General features: G+C 36.5%; 1 protein-coding gene across 1 annotated transcript in view; it reads right to left on the bottom strand.

Annotated features, from left to right (window-relative positions):
• PAPPA (pappalysin 1) overlaps positions 1-13,692 on the bottom strand; it is a 263,111-nt gene that overhangs the window by 73,898 nt on the left and 175,521 nt on the right. The window contains exons 11-13 of the mRNA XM_074292900.1: positions 8,969-9,082; positions 8,582-8,717; positions 6,555-6,768 (exon numbers count right to left, since the gene is read on the bottom strand). Of these exons, the coding sequence (XP_074149001.1) occupies positions 6,555-6,768; positions 8,582-8,717; positions 8,969-9,082 (464 nt within the window). The remainder of the gene's footprint in view (positions 1-6,554; positions 6,769-8,581; positions 8,718-8,968; positions 9,083-13,692) is intronic.

Here is a 13,692-nt window from a genome sequence, read left to right as displayed (position 1 = left end):
TCTCCAAAGTGAATACTTGAGAGGGAATGCCCTGACCTTGTTAGCTAATTGGTTAACTATTCATATGACTTTAGATAGCTTTATTTACTAAGTAATGATTTTTAAATGATTTACAATCTAGGCATACTCTAAGAACTGGGGGTGCAATGTTTATCTGATTATTGAAGCAATGTCTAACATATCACACAATGCAATGTCTATAGATGAATGCATATCTACATAAAGAATTCTCAAAATATCCAGATATTTCCAGTAACAACAACAAAACCTCATCTGTAGGTATCAATATTAACAAAGAACTTTACATACATTATCTTATTTGTACCTTATAACAATTCTATATGATTACATAATGGTCATTAAAAACAAACAAATAAACAAAAACCTAGGCATTTAGATTGCATGGTATATAGAGTGATACAACTTCCTGAGTTCAAATACCTACTAGATGAGTGACCCTGGGCAAGTTACTGAACCCTTTTTGCCTCAGTTTCCTCATTTATAAAATAATTTAGAGAAGGAAATGGCAAATCATTCCAATATTTTTGACAAGAAAATCCTAAATCTGGCCACAAAGAATTGGATATGATTGAAAAACATAATTAAAGTGTAGAACAAAATGTCTATAATGCTTACTTATCACATACACACATATTATAGATGGGGAAGAGATCAAACAAAAATAATAGAATATTGCAACATGAGAAAAACTGGTAATTATGTGATAATGCATATATAGACATTGATAGGTACATGTGTATGATTTGCACATAGTTCATATTGTACATTCATGTGGAATGAACTACTACATTATGTGTGTATATATACATATACACATCATTGCCATCTCAAAGATGATGCTGTCTAATCTACATCTACCAATACACTTGTCATGTGGTTTTATAATAATAGTCCAGGACTCTGAGCATTTACTCAAAGGACTATACATTTAGGTCAAAAAGGGTCCTTAGATTTTTTAAATCCAGGTCTTCCACTAAAATTGCAATAGTCTTCATCACAGAAAAAAACAAACAAATCTTCTTAAAATAATAAAATAGTAATGCTTTCTAGGCCAATAATATTGATGTTCCTTGTGAAACTTATTTCCAAATTTCTGGCTCCCCTTCTTACCCCTTGCCCTATTTTCATACATGGAAATTAAATTTTTATTCTCCTCAGAAGTCATGAATGCTAATAAACAAAAGCAAAATTGTGTTGACCTGGAATCAGAGTCTGAGAGAGACTTTTGGATAAAGGTAGTTGACCTCAACCTCAACTTTTTAAAAATTTTCCTTAGTTGTTGCTTTAATTTGAGAGATGCAGGTAACTGCCTAACACTCTCACTTCTAATAGACACATAAAGAGTCTTGAAGTGTTAGATACAGAAGCTACCTTACTGATCTTCTAATCCAGTTTAGAGAGAAAGCTATAGTAGAGGAAAGAGGGTAAGGGTAGTTTAGGTGTTCATTGACTAAATTCTTTTTGTTTTTTTCCAATAGAACTCCTTACTTTCTAGATTTTTGAAAACATTAAATATTAAAAATCATCTTGATACACACACATAGGATGCAATATGATATAGTTTTTAAAAGGGACATGAAGAAAGTCTGCTCAGTTTTCCATTTTTATATAGTCACTAGTACAAAATACCTATATAGGTATTTGAACATACAATTTTGTTATGGGCCCCAGAAAGAGCACTGAATTGATAGTCAGACTTGGTTTGACCTTGCCTTTGTCATTTACTGTGGGTGTGACATTGAGCAAGGCATTTCCTCTCTCTGATTCTCAGTTCTAGTTTTCTTTTACAATATGTAAAATAAGAAGGTTGGATTACATTACCTATAGGGTTTCTTCTAGTCCTAGAGGCTGTGAAATTATTTATCAGTTTTATGTTTAATAGTTGTTGGAGTAGGGATGGGGAAGCCCAATGTCCCTAATTATCCCAGAAAGGAAGTCCAATAGCTACTCATGGACTGGATCCCACTAATATCCAGAATGAAAACTTTTGATCTGCTCTGGTTTTTAGCCTAACCTGGGGCTCCCCTTTCTTAAGCATTCTCATGGTCCCTCTATCCCTAAGGGCTTCTTATATTGGTGTTTAACTTAATGTAGAGACACAATCTGCTTTAAGCCCCAAGAATTCCCAAGCTCAAATGATCCACCAGCCTTAGCTTCTCCAGCAGCAGGAATTATAGGTATGCATCATCATAACTGATATTACTATAATTTCTTACAGAATAAACAGTTTGTAGATATCTCCTAAAATTTGCTCTTATTTCAAGAAAAGTAGAATAGAAAGAATTTAATAAGAGATGATGGAGTTAAAAGGGGTGTGGAAAAGAAAATGGAAAGTGAAACAAAGTGAGAGGAAGCTTCTTTGACATTTTTGAAGGAATGGAAAAGAGAATAATAAGTTGAAGGTGGGGCAGGGAGGCGAAAGGAGGTGAGGCTTGGCTAGTGATTTTACTCATTCCACAAAATGATCATCTACTATATTTTGCATATAGGAAAGAAAAGATTTCAAAGTAAAAAACGAATGTAAGAAGGTTATTCTGAGCAGAGATATAATAACTAATAAAATTACAAAGTTGGGCAAGCCCATGATAATACAGGGAAATCATGAGTAAAGCCCATCATCCTGACTTGCTGTCTCTTGGGGACCATTCTAATCTCATTTCCACCTGAGAGAATAAGCCTTTTACTCTCCATACACTTGGGAGGGAGAGTAAGCAATTTATTTTGGCAAAAGGCCTGAGGTCCTCCTTTGTTGGAAGTAAATCCCAAGTTTTATAAACAGTACAAGGTCACCCTTGTCCCTGTCATGGACAGCATGCAGGCCTGCTGCCCCAGTCCCTGGAAGGCTCATGAAACCACCCAGGAAATGGACTGAAGCTGAAGAACCAAAATCAGTGGTGAAAGAGTTTCAGGAACAAAAGCCTCAAAAGCCTGTTTTTCCAAAAGTTAGTTTCCGCTGTTGTAACAGCCCTGCTCAAACCAGGCTCCAGGGTCTGAATATGCTTTTTTTTTTTTTTTTTTTTGTGAGGAAAAAAAAAAAGGAATGTGAAAAAAAAATTAATTATTTTTCTAAACACACAGTACTTCACATTTCATAATAAACTGTTCAATTCCTGCTTAAAACTGAATGAGTGAAGGAAGAGGGGTAGAGAATAGGAATAAGGCACATGAATACTCATGAACATTCACACTTATACAGACAGGGCTCAATCTAAGCTTTCCTCTTCTAATTGGCCTCTTTAAAAAAACCTTCCTTCAAGTTCATTTCTTTCTCTTTCTCTATCTTTGTCTTTCTCTCTGTTTCTCTGTTTTCTCTTTTGTGTCTGTCTCTATTTCTGCCTCTGTCTCTTTCGTGTCTCTCTTCCTCTTCATTTTAATGTCACTGTCTCTGTGTCTCTGCTCTTTGTTATTCTTTCTCTCTGTCTCTTTTTTTTAATCTCTGTCTTTCTCTATCTCTCTTTGTCTCCCTCCATCTTTCCCTGTCCCCCTCCATCTCTCCCTCTGTTTCCCTCCTTCTCTCTCTCTCTCCCTCTCTCTCTCTCTCTCTCTCTCTCTCTCTCTCTCTCTCTCTCTCTCTCTCTCTCTCTCTCTCTCTCTCTCTCTCTCTCTCTCTCTCTCTCTCTCCTCTTTCTAATTTATGTGCTGAGATTTGACCGGACTTACACAACTGGACTTCTCATTTGAAATTTGATCTTCCTTTCTTTGGACCTCTGAATTTATACAGCTTATTATACAGAGTGATCAGAGGCCTTGAATCTAGGTCAGAACACACTGACTGGATTGATTTAGTAATAGAGATATTCCTCTTTTTTTCCACCCCCCTTCTGAACTCCTTGTCTTCTTTGCTTCCCTCATTACCACTTCCTCTAAAGTAAAGCAAGAAAGACCTGAAAAGTCAGATACTACCATCCAACCACTTCTTCCATACATATACTAGCAACTAGGTCCTCAGATAGTTTTTGTTGTTTCTTTGTTTCAGAATTATCCATTCCTTATTGGAAACAAAATATATCGATCATTACACTTACAGCATTCATCTTGTTATTGTTCTAATAGCTGTTGTGTATTCCTAGAAATGTTTCTTAGCCTTTCTAGTGTCTTCCCTACCTCCCCCAAGCCCAAATCATATCTGCCTGGTAAATAGTGTTTGTGTGCTCCATGACAGCTACAGGCTACAATGATACTTAAGGATACTGTATATATAGGAACCTCTATACTCAGGTGACTGAAAAAGGGTGACAAAGGGGAATCAATTGCTGAGGGAGAATACTGATTCCATAACTTCAGAGCCATGCTACATAGAGCTGTCTTTTTTCCTTCAGTAAGTCTTTCAATAGACATTCATAAGGCCCTCTCTGTACAGAAAGTCCTATGCTAGCCTTAGCTCTTATAATAAAGCCCAAAATTATCTTTTACCCACAAAACTTTATACTTATCATTCCACGCAATAGTTATAAAATCAGTCATTAGTAGGGAGCTTAGGACATAGCGTGTTAGAATATAGAACATGACATTCTGGAAAACAATTTAGAACTATACTCAAAGGGCTATGAAAATATGCATATGATTCAGCAGTACTACTACTGGGTCTGTATCCCAAAGAGATCATAAAAAAGGGATATGGACCCCCCCACCATGTGCAAAAATGTTTGTAGCAGCCCTCTTTGTGGTGGCAAGGAACTAGAAATAGAGTGGATGCCCATCAGTTGAGGAATGGCTGAAAAAGTTACAGCATAAGAGGATAATAGAATGTTATTGTTGTATAAGAAATGACAAGCTGGCTAATTTCAGAAAAACCTGGAAAGATTTCACATGAACTGATGCTGAGTGAAGAGAGCAGAACCAAGAGAACATTGTACACAGCAACAAGATTATATTTATGGTCAAATATGATAAACTTAGCTCTTTTCAACAATGAAGTGATTCAAAGCAATTCAAATAGATTTGGGATGGAAAAAGCAATCCATGCTGAATATGGATCAAAGTATTTTCACTATATTTTTTTGTTGTGTTTGTTTGCTTGTTTTTTTCTCGTTTTTTTTTTTTTTTCTTCTCTCACTTTTTGATTCTTTTTTTTTTTTTTTAAACAGCATGATGAATATGGGAAAATTTTTAGAAGAATTGCCCATATTTAACCTATATTGGATTGTTTGCTGTCTATAGGAGGAGAGAGTGGGAAAGAAGGAGAAAAATTTGGAACACAATATTTTACAAAGATGAATGTTGAAAACTATCTTTGTACATATTGTGAAAATATAAAGCTATTAAAATGGGGAGGGGGAAAATATAGAACACAAGAGCTCATAGGGTTCTTCTCTAACACAAATAGAATATTAACTAGAAAGTGTTGGAATTTAAAGGAACTATAAAAATCATAATAAAGCATATTAAAAACTTAAAAAAAAAAAAAAAAAGGATTGTTCCTCAAGAAAAAGAATTCAGGGAACAAGAGCCACATGTGATGGAGCATATTGCCTAGGGCCAGACAATGAGTTAGAGGCAGATTTAGAACAAGAATCCACATCAATCTAAGGAGGATTGAAGTAGAATCAAATGAGAAAATATTCATTAGATTATTTTGGGTGTGGGAGATTTGGAAGGATAAAGTAAAAAATACAAATAAATACTATTAGAGAGTCATTTTGGATTAATCAACAAAATTAATCAACTAACCAATCAATCTATTAATAAGCATCTAGTAGCTTCCAGAAAGTGGTGGTAGGTGGTTCAGTGAATAGAGTGCTGGGCCTAGACTCAAGAAGATTCATATCCACTTCAAACCTGGCTTCAAACACTTATTAGCTGTGTGAACCTAAGCAAGTCATTTAACCTCATTTATCTCAGTTTTATCATCTGGAAAATGAGGAAGAGCAAGGCAGAACAAATCATCCCATTATCTCTACCAAGAAAACTTCAAATGGGTTCATAAAGAGTAAGATACAACTGAAAAACAACTAAACAATAACAGAAACTGTTGCTGTAAAAAATAATTGAAATATCATAAATAAATGACTGGTGAACAAAAGAAAAATAAAAGATCTGGTCATAAGTGAAATATTAATATTTCTGAAGACTATATCACAGATTATGAGATTTCTTTGGGGTCATGCTTTGAGGATCTCTTGAATAGAGAAGGGGCAGTTATTCTGACCATCACTAAAAGGCATAAGACTCTGGGGTGAAGTAGAGTGAATGCTGAAATTTAGCATGGGTCAATCCCCATCTTGCTTTTCTCATTACCCAGGAGACATATGTGTTCACTTGTAATTAAATGTTGCATATCCCTACTTTATGGCAATTAAAAATTTAGAGGGAACAAAAAAAAGAACAAATCAATATCTTTTTCTGATTAAGCATTAGGAACATTGGGAGTTTTTTCAGCATCAAGAAGACCATTTAGGTTTATGTTCCTTCCGTTCAGTTTCCTGGTCCAACCTTCTGAGGTTACAACTGGAGGAAGCAGGGAAACCATTTGTAAGGAGTATTGAAGAAATGAAGAAGGGAATAAGAGAGAAAGCTGGAATTGAGAGCTTTACCTCTGCTCAGCCGGGCTGTAGGTCTCCCCTCTCTGACAGCTGCTGATGGTAATGGGGTCAAAGTTGTAGAAGGAACGCAGGGCCACCCCAGAGATAGCAACCAGTGGTGAGCTGAAACTCACAAGGACAGCTTGGCTGTGGTAGAAGGGGTGGCTGAGGTCATGGATCACCGGGATAATCAGGGGATTGCTCCTACAGCTTAGAACATGGACACCTGGGGTGGGGAGGGGGTGGAACAGAGAGATGGAGGGGAGGACACTCATTAGTCAATGCTTTTCACACACTTCCCAAAGGCCCTTTCCAAAGCCTCCAGACCCTTTTATGTCACCACACAAAAGCCCCATTTGTGCAGCTGATGGGGATTTCAAGTTTGATTGAAAGGTTTTTTTTTTTTGTTTTTTTTTTTTGGGGGGGGAGGTTGTTTTGGTCTGAGTTTTTTGTGTAAAAAAACCCTCTCCAATTTCCTTCCATTCTCACTCCCTAGGCTTCTGGGTATTCTCTTTCCTCCACTCTATCTACTCACCTACATCCAGCTTCTCTTTCTCCTATCCATACCCTTCTATCAGCATTCATTACAGTAATTTCTTCTTTACCTCCTTCTCTTTGGAATCATGCCCTCAATAATACCATTTTTCAGATGGTCCAATCCTTCTCCACCCTCACTCAAATAAGATAAAGCCTTTTCCCTGGCCTTGTTTACATGTGTCACTTTCCCCTTCCCTCTCAACCTGGCCCTGTGACCTAAACTGTCATTGTGTTTGCCACAGCAAACCCTGCTGACAAGAGTGGAAGGGGGAAGTGTGGAAGCAGAACGTGTAAGCATGCAGCACTACTTGAGGACTCAATGAGGAAAGACTGAATACATTAACCAAACAAGACACTCAACAATTATAACAGAGATTGCATTCACAGGTTTAGCTGCATCAAAGATATCTAATTGTTCCAAATATCTTTGCCCAGGACCAAAGACAACAACAAATTGTATTTTAAAATGTGCTTCCCCTCATCAAGATAGAGATCCCCTATGAACTAAAAGACACATGGTAGTTTTCTTTCTCTTTTTATTTATTATTTTCTCTTTGACCATTTAGGGGGCAAAATTCCTCCCTTCTTATTTGGCTTCTACCTGACCCTGAAACGACCTCCTTGTCTGCCTCCCTCCCACAGGCCTTTTGAAATGAGCTCTCTGTGGAATGATGCCTGGTTCCCACTTTGAAACAGGGACTGCCAGAGCAGCATCAGCCTGGAATTCCAAACACTTTGGAATTGCAGGACTGAAAGTCATCCATTTCCCCAATCCCCTGATTACCACAATACTGAGCTTGCCAGAAGGGTTAGGGACTGAGGAGATGTTGGGGGGCAGGGGGAGGCAGTGTAATATTTTCAGGGTGGTGATATCAATTCACCTCCTGCTAGGCAGATACTCAAGGGGCCTTGAAGTCAACACTAGGCCTAATTGGGCCCTTTGGTAGAGAAGCACAGCATCTCAGAAACTATAGAGAGGCAGCCAACTAGGGACAATCTCAGAGATAATTTGTGTGTCTCAATCTGTGTATGCCACAGGACAGGAGTTTCTTCTATCTCATGTTTTTATCATTGCTTTCTCCAGAACAATTATGATCAGTCATTCAGCACCATAAGATGCTTTTGTGGGGAGAAAGGAGGAAATTGCCATTCCAAGGAATTTACAGAGACTTCATGATAGGGGAAAAATTTTTAGACTGGGACACAGGAGAACTGAGTTTTAATTCAGCCATGAACTAGCTATCTGCCTCAGTGAAGAAACTTCTTCTCTCTAGGTCACAGGTCCATCTTTTATAAAATATCTAACATTGCTTCAAGTTCTAATATTAATTAATATAATTTAATATATACACATATACAATAGTTAAAAGTAAATCCTGCAAAAGAAAATCAAGTATGTGTACAATTATATGTCTATGAGTATATATGTGAACACACATACATATATATACACACGTGTATATATCTACACATATGTTTGGTTTTTTATATGTAAATCATACCCAGATCATGAATTTGTTCTTTTGTATCAAATAGCTGAACACTGATGGTCTCCTGTTTCTGGTCCAAATAATTTGTTCCATCAGTCACCAGATGGACAATAACTGCTGTGGCTACCATTGGCTGGGAGAAGTAAGCCTGTAAGAAAAGAACATATGATATTAAAGTCATTTTCCAGGTCTTTAAGGGGAGGGAGAAACAGAAAATAAGAGAAGGCTGGACAGCAATGGAAATATTCTTGTTTGAAGTCAATTTCAAAGAAGCCTCACATTCACAAGGGAATTTTCACCTATATAAATTCTCTTAATGGATAGATCAATATATAAGAATAGGGAATCAGTATAAAAGTATGTTGGGAATTTTAAGAGATTTTTATCCCAATCTCTTACCCTGAGCCAGAAAGTAGTCTGAACCATATATGAATATTGGTAGTTGATTGTACAAGGATACCATGCATGTTGAGATACCTCTTCACTCAAGTCCACCACTTTAGTTCGACACATCTGGAAAAAGAAAGATGCTTTAAAATCAGCACAAGCATACTTCTTTATGTCTCATAGATCACAAAAGACAAAATATGTGTTTATGCATGGCTATGTATGAACTGTGTGCATATACATCTACATAGTTTAACCTCAGTTATTGCTTTCAGCACTTCTTCCAGCTCAGCTCAATATCCAGAGGTACCAGATTGTCACTAAATCAGATGTAGTTATTGGTTTTTGTTTTATTTGGATGGCCAATAATCAAAAGGTACATTTTGAGGTTGGTCAGGATTTTTGGAAAATGCTAAATCTCTTCCTGAATGGCTTATCATTTTCCAAGGCAGGTTTTAAAATATAATAGTAAAACTTAAAAGAACAAAGAAAAAGAAAAGAATGGAAACATATCTTCCTAAAAGAATAATCCAAGAACAGGTGTGAATGGACATATAATTATTTTTATAATATATGCATATACCCTATATGTATGAATATATACCATGTATATATGTGTACCTTATAAACAGGTATATTTGTATATCAACACATACACACAAACACAAACATATTTCGACATATCAAAGATATGTAATTTTGTTGGTTTGGGTATTTACTCCATGGATACTATCCCATACCTGCCATGCCTCAGCAGATTTGGTCTAAATATGTTGTCATGGCTAGAAAATTCATCACCCTATATCTAATCTGATGATGATGCAAACTCAGGCTAGTTCTCAAATGATGTCATACCATGATGCCTTTCTAGCCTGGTGGTGCTTGTGGTAGCAGCAGTAGTAAAGAAGTATATGACTAAAAGGATTATCTGTTAAGTGACAGATATTTTTGGTCAAATTAATTCATGACAGTGTTATCTAAGGTATATTGGGTAATTAGTGGAGTGAATAGTCACAAGAAAAAAATTGTATATCCTTGAAGTAATAAAGGGTTTTTCTCATATATTATATGTGTGTGTATCTGTATACATATATTCACATATGTATATACTTCCATTAAAATCCTTAAAGATCCTTTGATCTTTTGTATTTGTTAAAATACTCTTGTTTTTGACAACCCATTCCTTATAATCAACCATCCAAGAATTTGATTAATAGCCAACAAACATTTTATTAATGATGAAGCTCTATAAGCTCAAGTGTGCTAGATACTGTGACAGATTCTTAGAAACCAAATATTAAAAAAAAATTGGTGCTCATCCTCTAGAAACTTACACAAGCCTTTAATGTGCCAAGTGGTTCATTTGCAGATTTAAATTCATACAGTTTCTTATTATTTATTCAGAATAGTGGAGACAATAATGTCTCCATCCACAGAAAACATAAACATGTTATAATTTCCCACAATTTCTAGTAGAAGGCTAACTGACGTACAAAATCAATCATGGTTGCATAAATTCCTGCTTTGATCACTCATCTTTTCTCTTCTTCCATAAGCCAAGCTTTTACCCAGATCTCTCTTCATTTGTATTGTTTGAATACTAACAAAACATTTATAAATAAAACAACATAATACCCTATATAACTGTGAGATAAAATTATTGTTTAGCATTTGTGATATGTCACACTATAGCTCTAATCACTGTACAGGTAATAAAAATGTACTTTTACTACCTATGTTAGAGACCATCCCTTTGGTAACTATCGTGCATAAATTTATATAGTGTTATAGGCAGGAGAAAAGATAGGTAAGACTTTATAGAAAAGTAGGGAAACTGAGAGGGAGGGCTGTGTATTATCCCTGGGAGCTTTTTACTGTGTGTCCGTGTATTTTCCCTCTGTTATTTCCATGACCTAGGAGAGCCTGCTTGGCCATGTTACTGAGCTGCCCAAGGCACAGAAAACACCAAAGGCCTTTTGGTGATGATTTGTGTAACAAGGTCAGGGACAACTCCATCCTTGACAGCACTTCCAAGTCTTTCCTTCTTCCCTAGAGCTTGTCAGAGGCAGGGGGACCCTGATGTACAGCTTAGAATTGAAAAAAAAAAAAAAGTTTCCTCTTTTAAACCTTGAATAAAAAGAGACATTTTAAACAATGCCAGGGCACTGCAAAGACAAACCCAAAGACATTCTTCAAAGGATCCCCTGGAGAAAATGGAACGCAGTGTGTTGCCAGTCTGCAGGTAAAACTGTAGAAAGAAAAAGGCTTGAGGGACTAGCCATCTGATTGGCTAGAAGTGAGGTAATGGTTTCAGTCATTCAGCTCTCTAAAGGCCTTGTGCAAAGGAATCCATGGGCAAAACATAACCAGCTTTAATGGACTGGAAGACATTTTTGAATTTATTTATTTTTCCAAAAAACAACTGAGCCCAAGCTTCTCTGAGACTCGCCAGTGGGTAGTGTTACATTTTACAACAGTGTAAGACTTTACATAAACTATCTTTGGCATCTGAAATACAGTCCAACAATTTGACATGTATCATTTCAGAATTCTTCCTCCTCATGTTTTAAGCTGCCTTAGTCCTCAGTGGAGCATAGCTGAGGATCCCGCCATGGTCAAAGGAAATTATCTGTCCACATCTAACATCTTCATGGTCAGAGAACTCCCTGACATGAACAAAGGCCTCTTAGTACTTTAATATGGTTAGCCCTTATCTTCCTCTGTCTATCAGCACAGGACACAGCTTTAGAGAGACACGATGCCAATATTTTCTCTTTTGTTGTTTTGTTTAGTTTTGTTATTGTTTTCAGTTTGGCTAGGATTATAATCAGAGACAGTCAATTCAGATCAAAGAGTAGGAAAGCAATCCAATTGAATCTTTGCCCAAAGTCCTGACCAATTTCATACACATCTCTGGTGTGAGAGTTCCATATGAATACCCCTTCAGTGAGGTGACAGGGTATAGAACCTTATTTTCCAAGTATATTTACATGCAATGTTGTATATCTCCAATTTGGAAATTGTGGAGTACGCTTGCAAATGAAATTGAATTGTAGTTATATTTTCTCAAGCCACCTGAAGAGCACTTTTCAGAGGAAAGTTTTATGATGTTTGACTTTTCATCTAGTTGTTTGTCAATTAGGGATGGGAAAGAATAAACACATATATAGTGCTTACCATATACCAGGCACTATAGCAAGCACTTTTACAAATATTATCCAATTTGATCATCATAACAACCCTAGGAGGTAAGTACTATTATTAGTCCTATTTTACAATTGAAGAAACTGAAGCAAATAAATTTGTCCAATTGTAAGAAAATGTATTTGAACTCATTAGCTGCCTTTATTAGGAATTAGGAATTAACACCCTTTTAGTTCCTGAGAAATAAAGAAAGAAAAGAAAACAAGGTGTCACAGAGGATATTCTATCCTGGAGTCAGAGGATCTGAGTTCAAATACAGCCTCAGACAACTAGTAACTGTATGAACCTGAGCAAATCATTTAACCCAGATTGTCTTCCTCCCCACTCCTTAACCCTCTCCCCATAAAAAAAAAAATGATAAAGAAAAATAGAAACTTAAAATTTGGGCATGACCTTAGAAGCCATATAATTCAATCTAATGCAAGAATGATTCTAAAGTTTGCAAGCATTTACTCTAATATGGCCTGTGACCTAAAGTTAGTTGCCCTTAGAGGGCAACTCTATTTGGTACAAAGTTGTTTCTTACACTAAAATGAAATCTAGATTACTTTAAGGCTCACCTCAAGCACCACTTCCTACATGAGATTTTTCTTGATCTTCTGGCAACTAGTGTCTTCTCCCTGCAAAGAATTATCTTCTACTTACTTTATTTAAAGTTATCTGTACATTGTTGTCTCCTGATAGAATATAAAATAGTGAGGGACTGTTTCAATTTTTATCTTTGTAAGGCTAGCAACTAGTAAATTGCCTAGGGAATAGTAGGCCCTTAATAAATGCTTATAAATGGACTGAAATTCTTTCTTGTTAATTTCTCCCCACTACTCTTCATTCTGCCCTCTGGAATCACTTAAAATTTGTTTGCTCCCTCCCTCAAAAAACAACTCTTTAAAAAAGAAAGGAGATCTCTTCTACTTCAAACCCCAGCACTCCCTTCCATCAGTCTTTTTCCCCTCAAACCTGAATACACTAGTTAACTTTGACTAATCTTAATTTTCATCATTTTGATCAAGTTTTGTTTCCATTCTCTCTTCTTTTTTTTTTTTTTTTTTTTTTTTTTGCTAGTACATTTTGGAGTTTTGAGGAACAAAAATACACCTTGATTCTGTATAACTACTAGTTACAGTTAATTTACAAGCTACCTGGGGTGTGTGTGTGTGTGTGTGTGTGTGGGAGGGAGAGAGAGACAGAGACAGAGACAGAGAAAATCAGAGGGGGAGGGAAGGAAGGAGAAAAGGGAGGGAGAGGAGAGAAGGGAGAGGGAGAGAGGAAAGGAGGGGAAGAGAGGGAGGGAGGGAGAGAGAAACAAGAAGGAAGGGAAGAGAGAAGGAGGGAGGGAGGAAGGAAAATAGGAAAAAACAGAGATAGAGACAGGCAAAGACACAAAGAGACAGACAGAGAAAGATATGGAAAGAGAGACACAGGGAGAAATAGACCCACAAAGAAATATAGAAGATGCAAGATGTACTAATACACTTCATCATTGACCATTTCTCAATATTTGGTCCAGCCCAGAAAGATGATAGCTCTAGGAA

This window comes from Sminthopsis crassicaudata, chromosome 2, assembly GCF_048593235.1.
Source record: "Sminthopsis crassicaudata isolate SCR6 chromosome 2, ASM4859323v1, whole genome shotgun sequence".
In the NCBI taxonomy this organism is placed as follows: Eukaryota; Metazoa; Chordata; class Mammalia; order Dasyuromorphia; family Dasyuridae; genus Sminthopsis; species Sminthopsis crassicaudata.
The sequence above is the reverse complement of the archived record's forward strand: the minus strand, read 5'-3'. Positions and strand labels throughout refer to the sequence as shown.